Source organism: Aquarana catesbeiana, linkage group LG09, assembly GCF_042186555.1.
Source record: "Aquarana catesbeiana isolate 2022-GZ linkage group LG09, ASM4218655v1, whole genome shotgun sequence".
NCBI lineage: Eukaryota > Metazoa > Chordata > Amphibia > Anura > Ranidae > Aquarana > Aquarana catesbeiana.
Genome location: NC_133332.1, coordinates 258106405 through 258129416, shown reverse-complemented (window position 1 = coordinate 258129416; position 23012 = coordinate 258106405). Strand labels below are relative to the sequence as shown.

The 23012-nt window shown below is 42.4% G+C and overlaps 1 protein-coding gene across 4 annotated transcripts in view; it reads left to right on the top strand.

The window, feature by feature from the left end:
• TMEM268 (transmembrane protein 268) overlaps positions 1-23012 on the top strand; it is a 109427-nt gene that overhangs the window by 5850 nt on the left and 80565 nt on the right. Inside the window, exons 1-2 of one of the 4 annotated variants that reach the window (XM_073600264.1) lie at positions 13994-14239; positions 19404-19562. In XM_073600264.1, coding sequence (XP_073456365.1) covers positions 19490-19562 — 73 coding nt within the window. In that variant the 5' untranslated portion in view covers positions 13994-14239; positions 19404-19489. Of the gene's footprint in view, positions 1-13993; positions 14240-19403; positions 19563-23012 lie in introns of those variants that run through there. The other 3 variants (XM_073600263.1, XM_073600261.1, XM_073600262.1) reach the window with 3 other exon arrangements.

The window sequence follows — 23012 nt, the reverse complement described above, 5'->3', positions numbered from 1 at the left end:
ATGGAAGAGTGGCAAGAAGAAAGCCATTGTTAAAAAAGTCATACGAAGTCTCATTTGCAGTTTGTGAGAAGCCATGTTGGGGATACAGCAAGCGAGGAAGAAGGTACTCTTGTCAGATGGGAACAAAATTGAACTTTTTGGCCTAAAAGCAAAACACTATGTGTGGCGGAAAACGAACACTGCACATCACCCTGAACACACCATCCCCACTGTGAAGCATGGTGGTGGCAGCATCATGTTGTGGGGATGCATTTCTTATGCAGGGACAGGGACACTGGTCAGAGTTGGTGGAAAGATGGATGGAGCCAAGTACAGAGCAATCTTAAAAGAAAATCTGTTATGCCACGTACACACGGTCTGACTTTTCGTCCGGACGGGTCCAACAGACTTTCCAGCGGACTTTTGACGGACTTCCGACGGACTTTCTAACGAACGGACTTGCCTACACACGATCACACACAAGTCCGACGGATTCGTATGTGATGACGTGCATCGGACTAAAATAAGGAAGTTGATAGCCAGTAGCCAATAGCTGCCCTAGCGTCGGTTTTTGTCCGTCGGACTAGCATACAGACGAGCGGATTTCTGGGTCCGGCGGAGTTACGACGTAAAGATTTGAAGCAAGTTCCAAATGTAAAGTCTGTCAGATTTGCGACTGGAAAAGTCCGCTGAAGGTCTGGTGAAGCCCACACATGATCGGATTGTCCGACATATTTGGTCTGTCGGCGTCCGTCGGACCAGTCCGGTCGAAAAGTCAGTCCGTGTGTACGTGGCATAAGAGTCTGCAAAAGACCTGAGACTGGGGTGGAGCTTCACCTTCCAGCAAGACAACAACCCCATACATACAGCCAGAGCTACAACGGAATGGTTTAGATCAAAAGCATATTTATGTGTTAGAATGGCCCAGCAAAGTCCAGACCTAAATCCAATTGAGAATCTGTGGCAAGACTTGAAAATTGCTGTTCAGACGCTCTCCATCCAATCTGACAGGGATTGAGCTATTTTGCAAAGAAGAATGGGCAAAAATGTCACTCTCTAGATGTGCAAAGCTGGTAGAGACATCCCTAAAAAGACTTGCAGCTGTAATTGCAGCAAAAGGTGGTTCTACAAAGTATTGACTCCGGGGGGCTGAATACAAATTCACGCCATACTTTTCACATATTTGTAAAAAATGTTGAAAACCATTTATCATTTTCCTTCCACTCCACAATTATGTGCCACTTTGTGTTGGTCTATCACATAAAAATAAAAACCCAATAAAATACATTTACATTTTTGGTTTTGGTTTTTGGTTTTGAGTAACAAATTTAAAAGAGCGAACAAAAGTTCTGGATGGCTTAACTCCAATGTAAAAATGCATATAAAAGCAAAGGAGAAGGCCTTCAAAAAATACAAGGTTGAGGGATCATCATCAGCATTTAGACTTTATAAGGCAACAAAAAACGTAAGAGTGCAATTAGGGCTGCTAAGATAGAACAAGAAAGACACAGAGGAGGAAAGCAAAACAAATCACAAGAAATTCTTTTAAGTATGTAAACAGTAAAAAAGGGAGGACAGACCATTATGGCCCCATAAAGAATGAGGAAGGTCATCAGGTTATAAAGAATGGGGAGATGGCGAAGGTATTGAATTTATTCTTCGCCTCAGTCTTCACAAGGGAATCAGGGGGCTTCAGTAACCAAAACTGCAGTGTTTATCCTCATTACACATCACAGGAAGCACCTCCATGATTAACAGAGGACAGAATTAAAAATAGACTTGGGAAACGTAACATTAATAAATCACCGGGACCAGATGGCTTGCACCCGAGGGTACTTGGGGAACTCAGTCAAGTAATTACCAGACCATTGTTCCTAATTTTTACTGACAGTCTACTGATTAGAATGGTACCAGGTGATTGGAGAAAAGCCAATGTAGCACCAATTTTTAAAAAGGGCCGAAAATACATCCCTGGGAATTACAGACCAGTTAGCCTAACATCAATAGTATGTAAACTCTTGGAGGGGATGATAAGGGACTATATACAAGATTTTAGTAATAAGAACGGTATCATTAGCAGTAATCAGCATGGATTCATGAAGAATCGTTTTTGCCAAACCAATCTATTAACCTTCTATGAGGAGATGAGTTGCCATCTAGATAAAGGAAGGCCCGTAGACGTGGTGTATCTGGATTTTGCAAAAGCATTTGACACAGTTCCCCATAAATGTTTACTGTACAAAATAAGGTCCGTTGGCATGGACCATAGGTTGAGTACATGGATTAAAAACTGTCTTCAAGGGCGAGATCAGAGGGTGGTGATAAATGGGGAGTACTCGGAATGGTCAAGGGTGGAAAGTTGGGTCCCCCAGGGTTCTGTGCTGGGACCAATCCTGTTTAATTTGTACATAAACGACCTGGAGGATGGGATAAACCGTTCAATCCCTGTATTTGCGGTTGAACTGGATGGACTTGTGTCTTTTTTCAACCTGACTAACTGGGGGAATCTAGGATGAAAAAGAACCTGTGGGTCCTAGTAGATGATATGCTCAGCAATGGCATGCAATGCCAAGCTGCTGCTAACAAAACAAACATAATATTGGCATGCATTAAAAAGAGGATTAACTCCAGGGATAAAACGATAATTTTCCCACTCTACAAGACTCTGGTCCGGCCTCACCTAGAGTATGCTGTCCAGCTCTGGGCACCAGTCCTCAGGAAGGATGTACTAGAAATGAAGCGAGTACAGAGAAGGGCAACAAAACGAATAAAGGGTCTGGAGGATAGTCGTTATGAAGAAAGGTTGCGAGCACTGAACTTATTCTCTCAGGAGAAGAGACGCTTGAGAGGGGATATGATTTCAATTTACAAATACCGTACTGGTGACCCCACAATAGGGATAAAACTTTTTCGTGAAAAGGGAGTTTAATAAGACACGTGGTCACAACCTTAAACTGTGTAGAGGGTTCTTTACTGTAAGAACGACAAGGATGTGGAATTCCCTTCCACAGGTGATGGTCTCAGCGGGGAGCATTGATAGTTTCAAAAAACTATTAGATAATCACCTGAACGACCACAACATACAGGGATATACAATGTAATACTGACATATAATCACACACATAGGGTGGACTTGTATCTTTTCAACGTCACCTACTATGTAATTATATTGTAAAACACCATCCAACCATTGACCCAATTTCTCGTTTAGAGAGCCAATACCAGAAATAATAGGTCTCCCGTGTAATGGATTGAGTCCCTTATGGGTTTTGGGCAAATGGTGGAAAATAGGCGCTACAGGATGATCAGGAATCAAATTTGCTGCCAATTTCTTCTCAAAAATACCTAAACTGACCCCATCATTAACCAAGGAGGCCAATGACATTCTATATTTCTTTGTGGGGTCACCCTTCAACCTGCTCTACGCAATGCAAAGAGATCAGTGCTGGTGGGAGGGGCTAGAAGGGATCTCCACCCAACACCCCCCCCCCCGTTTTTTATTTCTCCTACTTACCAGGAGTTTGGATCTGTACATTTCAGATACTCACCCATCCGGCGGATCCAATGTTGTCTCGCTGAGATCCTCTCATGCCCGGCCACCGCTCTGTCCCGCACCTCCATGTTCTTTCTGACATCATCGAGAGGCCCGCCGACTATTTCGGGTTCGGTGGGTGGGCCTCCCAATGATGCTTCGATAGGCCCGCCCCCTCCTCTCCTGAATGAAAGGATATGACTCCTGGGATATGTGGCATGCATTTCCCGCGAGGCACAGCGGGAGGTGTGCACGTTGGTCGCTTAGGGTAGGCAGTGCCCGACAGTTTTTTGCAAAAAAACAAAAACGCTCTACACCAACAGGATGGGAGGAGGGTTGGAGTGGAGAGAAAATGAGGGTTGACTCTTGGGAGGAGATATGAAAATATCAAATTGCCTTGATGGGTAGATATCAGTATAGAGAAGTGGGGCTTCCTAGGCTGGCTGTATTTGCACACAGACTGCCCCAAGTAATGAATGAAACAGGCGTGTCAAGGATAGTAAGGCTGTCGAGGAAAGAGTTGGATGATGCTGGATGTCCTCCAGTTAGGCAATGAGGCAGACTGCATCTGATCTACTTACAAGCTTGCTTGAATATTAAGATTACAAGTGAATTCTCTGCACTGCTGCTCTTCCAGTTGTCACCAGTGGCATTGGCAGGGGGGGCTGACAGTGGCTGAAGCCCTGGGTGGGTCCCCAAAAAGCCCCGGGTCTCGAGTGGGCATGGTTCTATTAATAGCCCTGAGTGCCACCGAGCAGGGACCGATCTGATCCTGAGCACCGCTGAGTCACATAGCAGGTCCCGCCTTCTGGAAACTGTTGCGCCGATGGACGTCCCATGGTGGGACGTGTGACCTCCATCCTAGGCGCTGCAGGCTTCAGAAGGCGGGAATTACAATGCGGCCGCTGCGCCACTGTGAGATTGGCTCTCCTCTCCTCCAGCTGCCTGCTGTGATGATGGGCACACACCGCACACCATGGCTGAGCTGCTGCTGCAGGACACATGAAGTCTCCTGGTCAGGTACTGTAGGTTAGCGTGTGTCACTACTGTCAGTGTATGAAAGTCAGTGTATGTGTGTCAGGTAGGTCAGTGTATGTCAGGCAGGTGAGTTTAGTGGTCAGCATTGATGGGCACCGGTAAGCCAGGCAGCAACCAGCAAGTGAGCTTACCCTCCCCCCCACACAACCACACAACTCCACCGCCCAGCCAAAAAACCCCGCGCCACTACCGCCGCGCCCGTGCCCCCCCATGCCAGCCTGGGACTTCGCGCTGAAGCCCCTGTTTTTTTTTCCACCTAGCAACTCCCCTGGTTGTCACGGAGAGTGGTTGCTGGGGGGTCCCATCACAATTTTACTAAAAGACCTATCTTAAAAATATTATATCACATTGGGGACTTTTGTCCTATATGTCATATAATGTATTGTTTTTCAGTGTTTGTGTGCCCTAAAATTAACTTAAATGTGTTCTTTTACTCATATTTTGCACTTGATAAACTGTTGTACAAATATTGAGTAGCATGAAAATATTGGGACTACCACTATACCATCCCAGGGTGTCTGCTTTCAGAAAATGTATAATGTTTGAGAAATGGGGTTTAACTAATCTTTAGGCCTAAAGAAGTTTTTTAAATGTGTGAAAAAAACGCAAAAATGTTTTCGGTAGTGAAAGGGTTAACGCTCCTTCAGCTATACCTGACCTGTTCTTGTGTCAAAAATGTGAGTTGTTTGCTTTTTTTTAACAAAAACGATGTATTGCAGTGGCTGCCTATTTATCGGCTGCACATTGTCACAAATGCCCATGTAGTGCCACGATTGCTCATTTGTTTTCCATGTTTTGTCATGATTGCCCATTTGCTACCCATGTATTTTTCATGATTGCCCATTTGTTACCCATGTATTGTCACAATAACACAAAAACTTTTCTTTCACTCATGGTTAGTGTTTGGCTGAAGCCATTTATTATCAACTGTGTTTACTCTTTTATGCCCCGTACACACGGTCGGACATTGATCGGACATTCCGACAACAAAATCCTAGGATTTTTTCAGACGGATGTTGGCTCAAACTTGTCTTGCATACACACGGTCACACAAAGTTGTCGGAAAATCCGATCGTTCTGAACGTGGTGACGTAAAACACGTACGTCGGGTCTATAAACGGGGCAGTAGCCAATAGCTTTCGTCTCTTAATTTATTCTGAGCATGCGTGGCACTTTGTGCGTCGGATTTGTGTACACACGATCGGAATTTCCGACAACGGATTTTGTTGTTGGAAAATTTTATCTCCTGCTCTCCAACTTTGTGCGTCGGAAAATCCGATGGAAAATGTCCGATGGAGCCCACACACGGTCGGAATTTCCGACAACATGCTCCGATCGGACGTTTTTCATCGGAAAATCCGACCGTGTGTACGGGGCATTAGAATCATAATGACAACAGAAACTACCCAAATGACCCTGATCAAAAGTTTACATACCCCAGTTCTTAAAGCCCAGCCTCGTTTTAAGATTTTGGTGTTTACATGTTTAAAACAGTTTTTTTTTTGCTAGAAAATTACTTAGAACCCCCAAACATTATGTATTGTTTTTTTCTAACACCCTGGAGAATAAAATGGCGGTCATTGCAATACTTTTTTCACACTGTATTTGCGCAGCGGTCTTACAAGCTCACTTTTTTTGGAAAAAATCCACTTTTTTGAATAAAAAAATAAAACAGTAAAGTTAGCCCAATTTTTTTTATATTGTGAAAGATAAAGTTATGCCGAGTAAATTGATACCCAACATGTCACGCTTCAAAATTGCACCCGCTCGTGGAATGGCGTCAAACATTTACCCTCAAAAATCTCCATAGGCGACGTTTAAAAAATTCTACAGGTTCCATGTTTTGCGTTACAGAGGAGGTCTAGGGCTAGAATTATTGCTTTCGCTCTACTGATCGCGGCGATACCTCACATGTGTGATTTGACCACTGTTTTCATATGCGGGCGATTCTGCGCGCAAGCTCGTCGGGACGGGGCGTTTTAATATTTTTTTTTTTCTTATTTATTTTACTTGATTTTATTTATTTTTACACTGTTTAAAAAAAAAAAAAAAAATTGGGTCACTTTTATTCCTATTACAAGGAATGTAAACATCCCTTGTAATAGAAAAAAGCATGACGGGTCCTCTTAAATATGAGATCTGGGGTCAAAAAGTCCTCAGATCTTATATTTTAAATTAAATGCAATAAAAAAAAAAAAAATTTTGTCATTTGAAAAAAATAACTTAAAAAAGTGCCGTTAAGAGGTACTGTATGGGCGGAAGTAACGTTTTGACGTTGCTTCCACCCTGCAGTGTCATGGAGACGGGTGGGGCCATCTTCCCCTCACTCGTCTCCATGTCAGCCCAGGGGACAGACGCGATCGCCTCTGCCGCTGCTGACTGCTCCGGTTAGCGGCGGAGTGCACCGGATTGCGGCGGGAGGGGGGCCCCTCTTCCGCCACCGATAAAAGTGATCTTGCGGCGAATCCGCCGCAGAGACCACTTTTATCTTGTAGCCGAGCGCCGGCCGAACACGGGGATACCGGGGTTAGGGCAGCTAGCTGCTGCCATAACAACGATATCGTCCCCAAAAAAAGGAAGTATATGTACATGCGGCAGTCGGCAAGTGGTTAATACCGTGTATTGCCCCCTTTAACAATGACAGCTTGAAGTCTTTTGTGGTATTTGTGGTTGAGGCTCTTCAGCTTCTCAGATGGTAAAGCTGCCCATTCCTCTTGGCAAAAATCCTCCAGTTCCTGTAAATTCTTGGGCTGTCTTGCATGAACTGCACGTTTGAGATTTCCCCAGAGTGGCTCAATGATATTGAGGTCAGGAGACTGAGATGGACACTCCAGAACCTTCACTTTATTCTGCTGTAGGCAATGACAGGTCACCTCGGCCTTGTGTTTTTGGATCATTGTCATGTTGGAATGTCCAAGTACGTCCCATGCGCAGCTTCCTGGCTGATGAATGCAAATGTTCCTCCAGTATTTTTTGATAACATAACCAAATTTCCTGTGCCTTTTGTAGCTCTCACATCCCCAAAACATTAGCAATCCACCTCCATGTTTCACAGTAGGAATGGTGTACCTTTCATCATAGGCCTTGTTGACTTCTCTCCAAATGTAGTGTTTATGGTTGTGGCCAAAAAGCTCAATTTTAGCCTCATCACTCCAAATGACTTTGTGCCAGAAGGTTTGAGGCTTGTCTCTGTGCTGTTTGGCGTATTGTAAGTGGGATACTTTGTGGCATTTGTGTAGTAATGGCTTCTTCTGGTGAGTTGACCATGCAGCCCATCTTTCTTCAAGAGCCTCCTTATTGTGCATCTTGAAACAGCCACACCACATGTTTTCAGAGAGTCCTGTATTTCACCTGAAGTTATTTGTGGGGTTTTCTTTGCATCCCGAACAAATTTCCTGGCAGTTGTGGTTGAAATCTTAGTTGGTCTACCTGACCGTGGTTTGGTTTCAACAGAACCCCTCATATTCCACTTCTTGAGTTTGAACACTGCTGATTGGCTTTCTTAATTTCTTGGATATCTTTTTATAACCCTTTCCTGTTTTATACAGTTCAACTACCTTTTCCCGCAGATCCTTTGACAATTCTTTTGCTTGCCCCATGACTCAGAATCCAGAAACGTCAGTGCAGCACTGGATGAAAGATGCAAGGGTCTGTCAGGAGTCCAGAAATTCATTGACTTTTTATACAAACACACACTAATTACAAGCAAACAGATCACAGGTGAGGATGGTTACCTTTAATAGCCATTCAAACCCCTTTGTGTCAACTTGTGTGCATGTTATCATGCCAAAATCACCAGGGTATGTAAACTTTTGATCAGGGTCATTTGGGTAGTTTCTTCTGTCATTATGATTTAAAAAGAGTAAACACAGTTGATTGATAATAAATGGCTTCAGCCAAACACTAACCATGAGTGAAAGCAAAGTTTTTGTGTCATTCATATTCTCTGAAAAATGGCCAAGAAATCATAAATTCTGCCAGGGTATGTAAACTTATGAGCACAACTGTAACTGGATACTAGCATTTATAGGTAAAGTTGATCCAGGGAAAATCCGATTGCCTTCTGGGGGATCAGGAAGGAATTTTTTCCCCTGCTGTAGCAAATTGGATAATGCTTTGCTGGTTTGGTTTTTTTTTTTGACTTCCTCTGAGTCAACTGTAGGTATAGGATTGTATGTATTTTTTTTCCACTTTTATTGGTTTCACTAGATGGATTTGCATCTTTTTTCAACCAGACTAACTATGTATTGTCATGATTGCCCATTTGTTTTCCGTGTGTTATCATAACTGCCATTTGTTATCCATTTATTGTCATGATTGCCTATTTCCTGCCCACATATTGCCTTTTTGCCTGATTTTTGTCCACTTCTAGTAGGGAAGTGGTTAAATAGGGTGATCGCAGTAATCAGAACAATGATTGGAAATGTGTCGGTGTCATTTCATTGCAGCAGCCCACACACAGCACAGCACAGGGAAATAATGTCAGTGTGAAATTATTTCACAGTTAAGCCAGAAAAACAGGCCTTCTTTATAAATGAAATGAATCAATTAATAATTGATCATGGTCTGTCTGTAAGCAAAGCTGATTGTAAAAAAAAAAATATATAAATTTCACAGCCAACTATGCACTGCCAGAGTACGCCTCTATAACACCAAGTATAGCTTTAACCCCTTCTCTGCACCGCCTCCTGGCCCTTATGAAGCTTCAAGATTCCGGGAGGCGAGCATTTGGGTCATCTAGTGGACCACAGGGCTCTTCGGCTCACACAGTACCCAATGAACTCCGACAGTGCTTGCCCACCTCCCAAAGTGCCACCCAGCATCCCACAGTGCCTCAGCCCCCTGCAGTGCCCTCAATAGACAACAGTGTCCCACCCTGCTCTCGATGCTCTCAGTGCCACGCAGCCCTCTGCAGTGCTACCCAGCCTACCGCAGAGCCTCTACCCCCCCCCCCCCTTTAGTGCCCCCATTCTTCAACAGTGTCCCACACTGCCCCTCGACCTCCCATAGTGCCTCCCAGCACCGTCCATTTTACCGCAATGACCTTGCAAAGTCCCTAGACTCCTAGAGAGATCCCCAGCCCCTCCAGCAACCCCATCCCCCACAGTTTTCCCCAACCCCCTTTAGAAACCTCATTCCCTTCATGGCCTCCAAGTCTGCTACAGAGTCCCCTAACCCCACCCAGAAACAAATTCTATTACGTGAGCATAACCTTTTTTTTTACTGTTGGAGCATGGAAGGTTTTGGAAGATTGTATCGGGCCCTGGTCTCTCCCATTATTTTGTATTGGGATCACACAGGACTCTCCCATCTATCTTCTATTGGGATCACACGGGACTCTCCCGTTATGTTGTATTGGGATCACACAGGACTCTCCCGTTATGTTGTATTGGGATCACACGGGATGCTCCCATTATCTTGTATTGGGATCACACGGGACTCTCCCATTATCTTGTATTGGGATCACACGGGACTCTCCCATTATCTTGTATTGGGATCACACGGGACTCTCCCATTATCTTGTATTGTAATCACACGGGATTCTCCCATTATCTTGTATTGGGATCACACGGGACGCTCCCATTATCTTGTATTGGGATCACACGGGATTCTCCCATTATCTTGTATTGTAATCACACGGGATTCTCCCATTATCTTGTATTGGGATCACACGGGATTCTCCCATTATCTTGTATTGTAATCACACGGGACTCTCCCGTTATCTTGTATTGGGATCACACGGGATTCTCCCATTATCTTGTATTGTAATCACACGGGATTCTCCCATTATCTTGTATTGGGAATACATGGGACTCTCCCATTATCTTGTATTGGGAATACACGGGACTCTCCCATTATCTTGTATTGTAATCACACGGGATTCTCCCATTATCTTGTATTGGGATCACATGGGACTCCCCCATTATCTTGTATTGTAATCACACGGGATTCTCCCATTATCTTGTATTGTAATCACACGGGATTCTCCCATTATCTTGTATTGTAATCACACGGGATTCTCCCATTATCTTGTATTGGGATCACACGGGACGCTCCCATTATCTTGTATTGGGATCACACGGGATTCTCCCATTATCTTGTATTGTAATCACACGGGACTCTCCCGTTATCTTGTATTGGGATCACACGGGACTCTCCCATTATCTTGTATTGTAATCACACGGGACTCTCCCATTATCTTGTATTGTAATCACACGGGATTCTCCCATTATCTTGTATTGTAATCACACGGGATTCTCCCATTATCTTGTATTGGGATCACACGGGACGCTCCCATTATCTTGTATTGTAATCACACGGGACTCTCCCGTTATCTTGTATTGGGATCACACGGGATTCTCCCATTATCTTGTATTGTAATCACACGGGATTCTCCCATTATCTTGTATTGTAATCACACGGGATTCTCCCATTATCTTGTATTGGGATCACACGGGATTCTCCCATTATCTTGTATTGGGATCACACGGGACGCTCCCATTATCTTGTATTGGGATCACACAGGACTCTCCCGTTATGTTGTATTGGGATCACACGGGATGCTCCCATTATCTTGTATTGGGATCACACGGGACTCTCCCATTATCTTGTATTGGGATCACACGGGACTCTCCCATTATCTTGTATTGGGATCACACGGGACTCTCCCATTATCTTGTATTGTAATCACACGGGATTCTCCCATTATCTTGTATTGGGATCACACGGGACGCTCCCATTATCTTGTATTGGGATCACACGGGATTCTCCCATTATCTTGTATTGTAATCACACGGGATTCTCCCATTATCTTGTATTGGGATCACACGGGATTCTCCCATTATCTTGTATTGTAATCACACGGGACTCTCCCGTTATCTTGTATTGGGATCACACGGGACGCTCCCATTATCTTGTATTGTAATCACACGGGATTCTCCCATTATCTTGTATTGGGAATACATGGGACTCTCCCATTATCTTGTATTGGGAATACACGGGACTCTCCCATTATCTTGTATTGTAATCACACGGGATTCTCCCATTATCTTGTATTGGGATCACATGGGACTCCCCCATTATCTTGTATTGTAATCACACGGGATTCTCCCATTATCTTGTATTGTAATCACACGGGATTCTCCCATTATCTTGTATTGTAATCACACGGGATTCTCCCATTATCTTGTATTGGGATCACACGGGACGCTCCCATTATCTTGTATTGGGATCACACGGGATTCTCCCATTATCTTGTATTGTAATCACACGGGACTCTCCCATTATCTTGTATTGTAATCACACGGGATTCTCCCATTATCTTGTATTGTAATCACACGGGATTCTCCCATTATCTTGTATTGGGATCACACGGGACGCTCCCATTATCTTGTATTGTAATCACACGGGACTCTCCCGTTATCTTGTATTGGGATCACACGGGATTCTCCCATTATCTTGTATTGTAATCACACGGGATTCTCCCATTATCTTGTATTGTAATCACACGGGATTCTCCCATTATCTTGTATTGGGATCACACGGGATTCTCCCATTATCTTGTATTGGGATCACACGGGACGCTCCCATTATCTTGTATTGGGATCACACGGGATTCTCCCATTATCTTGTATTGTAATCACACGGGATTCTCCCATTATCTTGTATTGGGATCACATGGGACTCCCCCATTATCTTGTATTGTAATCACACGGGATTCTCCCATTATCTTGTATTGTAATCACACGGGATTCTCCCATTATCTTGTATTGTAATCACACGGGATTCTCCCATTATCTTGTATTGTAATCACACGGGATTCTCCCATTATCTTGTATTGTAATCACACGGGATTCTCCCATTATCTTGTATTGTAATCACACGGGATTCTCCCATTATCTTGTATTGGGATCACACGGGACGCTCCCATTATCTTGTATTGTAATCACACGGGACTCTCCCGTTATCTTGTATTGGGATCACACGGGATTCTCCCATTATCTTGTATTGTAATCACACGGGATTCTCCCATTATCTTGTATTGTAATCACACGGGATTCTCCCATTATCTTGTATTGTAATCACACGGGATTCTCCCATTATCTTGTATTGGGATCACACGGGACTCTCCCATTATCTTGTATTGGGATCACACGGGACTCTCCCATTATCTTGTATTGTAATCACACGGGATTCTCCCATTATCTTGTATTGGGATCACACGGGACGCTCCCATTATCTTGTATTGGGATCACACGGGATTCTCCCATTATCTTGTATTGTAATCACACGGGATTCTCCCATTATCTTGTATTGGGATCACACGGGATTCTCCCATTATCTTGTATTGTAATCACACGGGACTCTCCCGTTATCTTGTATTGGGATCACACGGGACGCTCCCATTATCTTGTATTGTAATCACACGGGATTCTCCCATTATCTTGTATTGGGAATACATGGGACTCTCCCATTATCTTGTATTGGGAATACACGGGACTCTCCCATTATCTTGTATTGTAATCACACGGGATTCTCCCATTATCTTGTATTGTAATCACACGGGATTCTCCCATTATCTTGTATTGGGATCACACGGGACGCTCCCATTATCTTGTATTGGGATCACACGGGATTCTCCCATTATCTTGTATTGTAATCACACGGGACTCTCCCATTATCTTGTATTGTAATCACACGGGATTCTCCCATTATCTTGTATTGTAATCACACGGGATTCTCCCATTATCTTGTATTGGGATCACACGGGACGCTCCCATTATCTTGTATTGTAATCACACGGGACTCTCCCGTTATCTTGTATTGGGATCACACGGGATTCTCCCATTATCTTGTATTGGGATCACACGGGACGCTCCCATTATCTTGTATTGTAATCACACGGGATTCTCCCATTATCTTGTATTGGGATCACACGGGATTCTCCCATTATCTTGTATTGGGATCACACGGGATTCTCCCATTATCTTGTATTGTAATCACACGGGATTCTCCCATTATCTTGTATTGGGATCACACGGGATTCTCCCATTATCTTGTATTGTAATCACACGGGACTCCCCCATTATCTTATATTGGGATCACACAGAACTGCATTCCAGTGATAAAACGGCCGCACACTGTGCAGCGCTATATATATATATATATATATGTAATATTCTGGTGCTGCTGAACGATCCTCATTCACATTGAAATCTGTCAGCACATAAATGCGCAGCGATTCAGCATTTTCTTTCTTGGCCGGAGTCCCCCACCTCCCAGAATCCTCTGCGCTCAGTACTATTGGCAGGACGCCAGCGAGAAGTACAGTGCGAGACCAGGACGCCTCGTGATGGGCGGGGCCACAGCTGAGGCGGGGCCAGGCTGCATAGGAGACTACAGAGGGGCGGGGCTGGCCTGCTGCTTTTTCTGACAGAGGGGGGGCGGGGGCGGGGCCGCTCCGCTTACCGAAAGGGGCGGGGCCAGGCTGCAGCGCTGACAGCTTTGGATCAAGCAAAGAGGAAGAGTCGCAGCGCTGAGCCGTGTCTATAGATAGATCTATAGAGATCGCCCTGTGCTTCCTGTCTGCTGATTGATGATGTATAACAATGTAACAGTGAGGGATTCTCCATAGACTCGGATGGACTCACACATGGATAGATGTCAGTGGAGATCTCCTGGACATAACAGGTTCATATCCACGTCTCCTCTTCACTGTCACTCTCCTCCCTCTTCTCTATCAGTATCTGGGGGGGATCATCCTTTCTAATGGGGGGATCAGTGGGCAGAATGCAGCAGGTGGGCGGGGCTTCACATGGAAACATTGTATCAAATAATAATAATAATCACATGGAGGGAATTTCCACTAAATAGAGTTCTAATTTATTTATATATAGTTTTTTTTTTTTTAAATCTTACTATATATAATATATACACCGTATATATGTTTATATACTGTATGTGTATATTTATTTTATTTCATATAGATTTATTTTCTGTGTATACAGTATATAAACTCACCAGCTGCTTTATTAGGTACACCTGTTCAATTGCTTAGTTGCACAACTTGTTAATCAGCCAATCACGTGGCAGTGACTCAATGCACTTAGGCATCCGGACGTGGTGAAGACGACTTGCTGAAGTTCAAACCGAGCATTAGAACGGGGAAGAAAGGGGATTTTAAGTGACTTTGAACGTGGGCATGGGTTGTTGGTGCCAGACGGGCGGGTCTGAGCATTTAAAAAAAAAACTGCTGATCTACTGGGATTTTCACACACAACTGTCACGTTTACAGAGAATGGTGGGGAAAAAGAGAAAATATCCAGTGAGTGGCAGCTGTGTGTGGTTCAAAATGCCTTGTTGATGTCAGAGGAGACTGGTTCCAGATGATAGAAAGGCAACAGTAACTCAGATAACCAATCGTTACACCCAAGGTATTCAGAATACCATCTCTAAAAACACAACACATCGAACCTTGAAGAAGATGGGCTACAGCAGCAGAAGACCTCACCAGGTGCCACTCCTGTCAGCTAAGAACAGGAAACTGAGGCTACAATTCGCACAGGATCACCAACATTGGACAATAGAAGATTGGAAAAACGTTGCCTGGTCTGCTGAGTCTCGATTTCAGCTGCGACATTGAGATGGTAGGGTCAGAATTTGGCATAAACAACATGGAAGCCATGGATCCATCCTGCTTTGTATCTACGGTTCAGGCTGGTGGTGGGGGTGTAATGGTGGGGGGGATATTTACTTGGCACACTTTGGGCCCCTTAGTACCAATTGAGCATCGTTTAAACACCATGGCCTACCTGAGTATTGTTGCTGACCATGTCCATCCCTTTATGACTACAGTGTACTCATCTTCTGATGGCTCCTTCCAGCAGGATAATGCACAATGTCACAAAGCTCCAATCATCTCACCACTGGTTTCTTGAACATGACAATGAGGTCACTGTACTCCGATGGCCTCCACACTCACCAGATCTCCATCCAATAGAGCCCCTTTGGGATGTGGTGGAACGGGACATTCGCATCATGCATTAACAGATGACAAATCTGCAACTGCGTGATGCCATCATTGTCAATATGGACCAAAATCTGAGGAATGTTTCCAACACCTTGTTGAATCTATGCCATGAAGAATGAAGGCAGTTGTGAAGGCAAAAGGGGGTCCAACCTGGTACTAGCAAGGTGTTCCTAATAAAGTGGCCAGCGAGTGTATATAAATATATATGTTTATTTTAATTTATATATAATTATATACATAGAATTTTTTTCATTTTGTATATGTATGTGTGCGATTTGATAGTATAGGTAGGTTCTTATTGCAGGGTTTTGGTAAAGAAAAAAAAAAAAAAAATTAATGTTTCTCAATGTGTGTAGTTCATGTGAGTGTCGTGGGGTAGGGGTTAATTGGAAGCCAATTTACGGTAAACCTTCCTATTGTGGTGCGTTTACAGTATACATGTTAGTGAACGTCATTTATCATGAACCTGTTTTGGTGTGGGCTGCCAACGCATTGCACTGGACTGAAAATTGGTCCTGGTCCATTTTTGATAACACAGCGCAATGCGTTACTGAGCATTGCAGTTTGCTGCATTACCAAAGAAAAACAAAAGGTGTATTTGTAGTGAAAGATCACCATCGCTCAACCCTAGTGACTCATTAGGTAGGACTCCTAATAGCCAATCATTAGATATATAAAAACATTTCCATGAACTCTTCCATGCTTACGCGTTTCAGCCCAAACAGGGCCCTAATCTTAGCAAAAGCCTTTTGCTATGATTAAGGCCCTCTTTGGACTGAAACACGTAAGTGTAGAAGCAACCATGGAATTTGTTTCCCATGGTGTTTAATAAAACCATTCAAGCAATCCCAGGTTGGTGTGTCGGTCTTTACCTGTCAACGCAGGTGTATTCCCTTGTGTGTTGAGGTGCTACTTAAAGTAGAAGTCCACCCTTACAATAAAATTCCTGCATCTACAGACATCCACTATCCATTTTTTTGGGGGGGGGCGGGATTTAGGTCTGGACTTTGACTGGGCCATTCTAACACATAAATATACTTTGATCGAAACCATTCCATTGTAGCTCTGGCTGAATGTGTAGAGTCGTTGTCCTGCTGGAGGGTGAACCTCTGCCCCAGTCTCTAGTCTTTTGCAGACTTACCTTGAAGGTTTTTCCAACGGAGTTCCGCTCAAGCTGTCTTGCCTATACACGGTCACACCAAAGTCCGACCGTCCAGAACGTGGTGACATACAACACGTACGACGGGACTAGAAAACGGAAGTTCAATAGCCAGTAGCCAATAGCTTCCATCTCGTACTTGCTTCAGAGCATGCGTCATTTTTGGTGCGTTGGAACAGCATACAGACGTGCAGTTTTAGTTTGTTCCATCGGAAAAATATAGAACATGTTCTCTATCTAAGTCCATCTGAATTTTCGACAGAAAAAGTCCGATGGGGCATACACACGGTCGGAATATATGATGAAAAGCTCCCATCGGACTTTTTCTGTCAAGAAATTCCGCTCGTGTGTATGCGGCCTAACAGGTTTTCTTCTAAGATTGCCCTGTATTTGGCTCCATCCATCTTCTCATCAACTCTGACCAGCTTCCCTGTCCCCGCTGAAGAAAAACATCCCCGCAACATAATGCTGCCACCACCGTGTTTCACAGTGTGGATGCTGTGTTCAGGGTGATGTGCCGTGGTAGTTTTCCACCACACATACAGAGCCTCGAAAAACTATCCATACCCCTTCAAATTTCCCACATTTTGTCATGTTAAAACCAAAAAATGTAAATTTATTTTATTTGTTTTTTTTTTGGGCTTGACCAACACAAAGTGGCACATCATTGTGAAGTGGAAGAAAAATGATAAATGGTTTTCCAAATTTTTTTACAACTAAAAATCTGAAAAGTGTGGTGTGGATTTGTATTCAGCCCCCTTTACTCTGATACCCCTAACAGAAATCTAGTGGAACCATTTGCCTTTGGAAGTCACCTAATTATTAAGTAGAGTCCACCTGTGTGTAATTTAATCTCAGTATAAATATCTGTGAAGCCCTCAGAGGTTTGTTAGAGAATCTTAGTGAACAAACATCATGAAGGCCAGAGAACACACCAGACAGGTCAGGGATAAAAAGTTGTGGAGAAATTTAAAGCAGGGTTGGGTTACAAAAAAAAAAATATCCCAAGTTTTGAACATCTCATGGAGCCCTGTTCAATCCATCATCGAAAATGGGAGTATGGCACAACTGCAAACCTACCAAGAAATGGCCGTCCAACTAAACTGACAGGCCGGGCAAGGAGAGCATTAATCAGAGAAGCAGCCAAGAGGTCCATGGTAACTCTGGAGGAGCCGCAGAGATCCACAGCTCAGGTGGGAGAATCTGTCCACAGGACAACTATTAGTCGTGTTCTCCACAAATCTGACCTTTATGGTAGAGTGACAAGAAGAAAGTCATAAGAAGTCCCGTTTGCAGTTTGCGAGAAGCCATGTGGGGAACACAGCAGACATGTGGAAGAAGATGCTCTGGTCAGATGAGACAAAAATTAAACTTTTGGCCTATAAGCATGTGTCGGAAAATGAACACGGCACATCACCCTGAACACACCATCCACACCATCCACACCATGTTACATGGTGGTGGCAGCATCATGTTGTGGGATGCTTTTCCTAAATAGGGACAGGGAAGCTGGTCAGAGTTGATGGGAAGAAGGATGGAGCCAAATAAAGGGCAATCCTAGAAGAAAACCTGTTAGAGTCTGCAAAAGACTTGACTGGGGCGGAGGTTCACCTTCCAACAGGACAACGACCCTAAACATACAGCCAGAGCTACAATGGAATGGTTTAGATCAAAGCATATTCATGTGTTAGAATGGTCCAGACCTAAATCCAACTGAGAATCTATGGCAAGACTTGAAAATTGCTGTTCACAGAAGCTCTACATCCAATCTGACAGAGCTTGAGCTATTTTTTAAAGAGGAATGGGCAAAAATTTTACCCTCTAGATATGCAAAGCTGGTAGAGACATCCTCAAAAAGAGCCGTGGATCTCTGTAGCTCCTCCAGGGTTACCATGGGCTTCTTGGCTGCTTCTCTGATTAATTCTCTCCTTGCCCGGCTGGTCAGTTTAGGTGGACGGCCATATCTTGGTAGGTTTGCAGTTGTGACATACTCTTTCCATTTTCGGATGATGGATTGAACAGAGCTCTGTGAGATGTTCAAAGCTTGGGATATTTTTTTTAATAACCTAACCCTGCTTTAAGCTTCTCCACAACTTTATCCCTGAAATGTCTGGTGTGTTCCTTGGCCTTGATGCTGTTTGTTCACTAAGGTTCTCTAACAAACCTCTGAGGGCTTCACAGAACAGCTGTATTGATTTTGCAATAAAATTGCACACAGATAGACTCTATTTACAAATTAGGTGCCTTCTGAAGGCAATTGGTTCCACTAGAAATGCACACCACACTTTTCACATATTGATTTGTAAAAATTTGTGAAAACCATTTATCATTTTCCTTCCACTTCCTAATTATGTGCCACTTTGTGTTGGTCTATCACATAAAATCCCAATAAAATACATTTCCATTTTTGGTTGTAACATGACAAAATGTGGAAAATTTCAAGGGGTGTGAATACTTTTTCAAGGCACTGTATATTTTTTTTCCTTGATAATAGTAAAGTTGCCAGTGTAAACTATAAAATGATAAATGTAGATCTGCTACAGTCATTGGTAAGTGATACCGGGGAGGTGATCATTTTATAGAGAAGTTGTATAATTGGATATAGTTTGTCACAAGAGCCTTGAGTAATTTACATACCAACATTAATACTGTAAATATTAATACAGGCTCTCCGCTCAGCGCAGCTAACAGACCAGGAACCGGTCCGCATGGATCCAACTTCTGAGCCAAGCAACGTGCCGCCTGCCATGGTATGATGAGTGGGAAGGACAGGGCGGTGTGGTCGGCGAGAGATAACGCTGAGCCGGTGGTCACCTTACATTCAGGTAGGTTGTCTGAAGTTAAAATGCCTCTTTTTTTTTAAACCTTTATTTTTTTTTTCCTTGTCAAAAGAAGTTTATTGAGTATACAATGTTATAAAGATACATAAAGATACATAAAGTAAGTTTACAAGGATCTATAAAGTAAGCTCATTGTTTTACAGTAGGGTTTATATAGGTAAATATCATGAAATTTCAAATATTAAACATTGGGTTCACGTAAACCTAAATTAAAGATATATATCATTTCCTTAGTTACTTTTGTAGGTATTTAAATGATTTATACCTACTATACATATTGTTTACAAGTAGAGTGTATATAGGTCAAATAAATTCTGATAATGAGCTTTAATCTTAAGGTGGAGAAAAGGAAAGAAAAAGAAGAAAAAGGGTTGAAAGGTAGAGGTATGGTCCACAAGGTTGTCCCGCTCGTCAGTTTATTATTCTTTTTAGTTCTCTTTGAAGCCTTAGAATGGGTGTCTCTGTAAGTCATTTAATCTGTTACCATGGCAACAGGACAGAGTCATTGAAATTTGACAGGAACTGTTGTTTTATCCAAGGATGCCAAAGTTTTTCAAATTTTGGAATTTGATTTTGATCGATGGCTACCATCTTAGCATGGGACATTGTATTATTCATTCTGTGAATTGTTTCTGCTAGTACCAATGTAGGAGATTTCCATGCCTTGGCCACTGTTTGTTTTGCAGCCGTTATTAGTTGGATCATAAGTTTGAATTGAGAGAGTGTTAACCATTCCGGTTTTAGATTAAGTAAAGTTAAATATAGATCTGGTTGTATTATTTTTTTAAATATTTTAGATGCAATCACGAAGACTTCCTTCCAGAAGGTTTGGATTACTGGGCACGTCCACCATATGTGTAAATATGTGCCTATTTCTGGGCATCCTCGAAAACAAAGAGCTGAGGTATTAGGTGAATATTTTGCCACTCTAGCGGGTACAAGGTACCAGCGAGTTAGGACTTTATAATTTGTCTCCAGTGCCAAGATGTTGGGTGAAGATGACTTAGATGTGAGCCATATATTAGACCAGTCCGTGTCTTCTAAAGTTCGTCCCAGGTCCTCCTCCCACCTCTGAACGTAAGAGGGTCTATTAAGATTTGCTACTCCATATAATTGATTATAAAGTGATGAAATTGTACCTTTAGCAAATGGATCTTTTGTACAGATTGATTCAAAAATGGATAATTGGGATAATGGTGTATCCCCCTTTAGGAATGGTGTATAGAAATTTTTGATTTGGAGATATCTAAATATCTCAGAGTTTGGTAGATCATATTTTTCTCTAAGCGATGGGAATGAAAGGAATGATTTAGATGCTATAAAGTCATTTAGTGTCTGAATGCCTGATGCTGTCCAAGCCTTAAAAGAATTTGGGTAGATCCATGCCGGATAAAAGGCCGGATTTCTGATAAAAGAAAGGAGAGGATTGTGTGGAGATTGTAACTGATATTTGGTTTTTAGTTTATCCCAGAGAGATAAGAAGTGTTTAGTTATGGGATTATGAATTTTAAAGCGGTCTTTAGGATCAAGCCATAATAAATTTGATATTAATAGAGGGTCATTTTCTGAAGCCTCTATAAATACCCATAATGGGATTTCCTGTTTTGCATGGTATTTAGACAGACTGGCCAAATGTGCTGCTCTGTAGTAGTTAGTAAAATTAGGGTATCCCAGGCCTCCTTTATTTTTGGGAAGATGTAGTGTGTGTATAGGTATACGTGGTTTAGAAGATCCCCATATAAACGAAGTTGCTCTTTTTTGTACTATTCTCAAAAAATAGGAAGGAATTGGAATAGGGAGGACTCTGAATAGATAAAGCAATTTGGGTAGAATAGTCATTTTGATTGCATTAATCTTCCCTATCCAGGATAAAGGAAGTTGCGACCATTGTTTTATTAGATTTGTGATCTGTCTTAATACAGGAGGATAATTGGTTGAGAATAAGTCAGAATGAGATGCTGTTAAATGAATTCCAAGATATGGGATTGATTTTTCTGCCCATGTGAATGGGAGTGCAGCCCTAGCCGGGATCAATTCCATGTTTGTGAGTGAAATATTAAGCACTAGGCATTTCTTAGGATTAATCATAAGGCCGGATAGGGCTGCAAATCCATCAAGAGCTGGTATTAAGTTAGGACCAGAGACCTGTGGTGATGATAGAAAAAGTAATATATCGTCTGCAAATATACATAATTTGTGTGTAATACCTCCTACTTCAATGCCAGTTATAGTTTGGTTTGTTCTGATGTATTGGGCCATGGGTTCGAGTATAAGGGCAAATAATAAGGGAGATAATGGGCAACCCTGTCGGGTACCTCTTTCGATATTAAAGGCTTCAGATTTGTATCCAGCATATTTTATATAGGCTTTGGGTTTATTATATAATGCTTTGATCCATGTTAAAAAGTGGGGTCCAAAACCCCACTTTTGTAATGAATATTGCATATATTGCCAGGATACTGTGTCAAATGCCCTCTTAATATCGAGAGATAGAAAACATAAAGGAATTTTCCGTTTTTTAGCAATATGTGCCAATAACACTGCCCTGCGTATATTATCGCCTGCCTGTCTATTTGGCATGAAGCCTACTTGATCTCTATGTATTAATTTTCCTATAATGCTATTGAGGCGTTTTGCTATTATTTTTGCTAATAATTTAATATCGAGGTTTAACAGAGAGATAGGCTGATAATTCACACAGGAAGTATCATCAGAAAGGGGTTTTGGGATCATACAAACAATTGCCATTAGTGTTTCTTGCCGAAAAGAATGTCCATCTAGAAGTTTGTTAAATGTTTCAGTGAGAATGGGAGAGAGTATTTCTGAGAATGTTTTATAGTATAAAGCCGAGTAGCCGTCTGGGCCTGTTCTTTTGTTAAGTTTTAGGTCTTTTATGGCGTTAGCAACTTCATCTATAGTTATAGGCTCATCCAAACTGCTTTTTTGATTCTGAGATAACTCAGGTAAGGTTATTTTTGAGAAGAAGGATTCAGCTTCTGTAGGATTAAATTCATTGTTTGTCTTGTATAAAGTTGCGAGATGTGAGTGAAATTTATGGACTACTTTAACTGGATTACAAGTGTAAACATTTTTTGATAATTTCAAACGTATTGGTTTGAAAGATTTGTTAGTTGAATTTAATGCCCGAGCCAAATATGTACCTGGTTTGTTTGTATTCATGTAGAAATTGTGTTTGGAGCGTTTGAGGGATTTATCAACTGACTCAGTGAGAAATAGATCGTATTCCAATCTAGATTTTTCCAGATGAGATTTTGTACTCTGAGATGGATTATCTTGAAATGATATGTAGGCTGCATTAAAATTGAGTTCTAGTTTTTTTGCTAGATTTTTGCGTTCCCGTTTAAATAGTGCCATTTGTCTTTGTATTGTACCACGCAAGACAGGCTTATGAGCTTCCCACAGTGTTATTGGGGA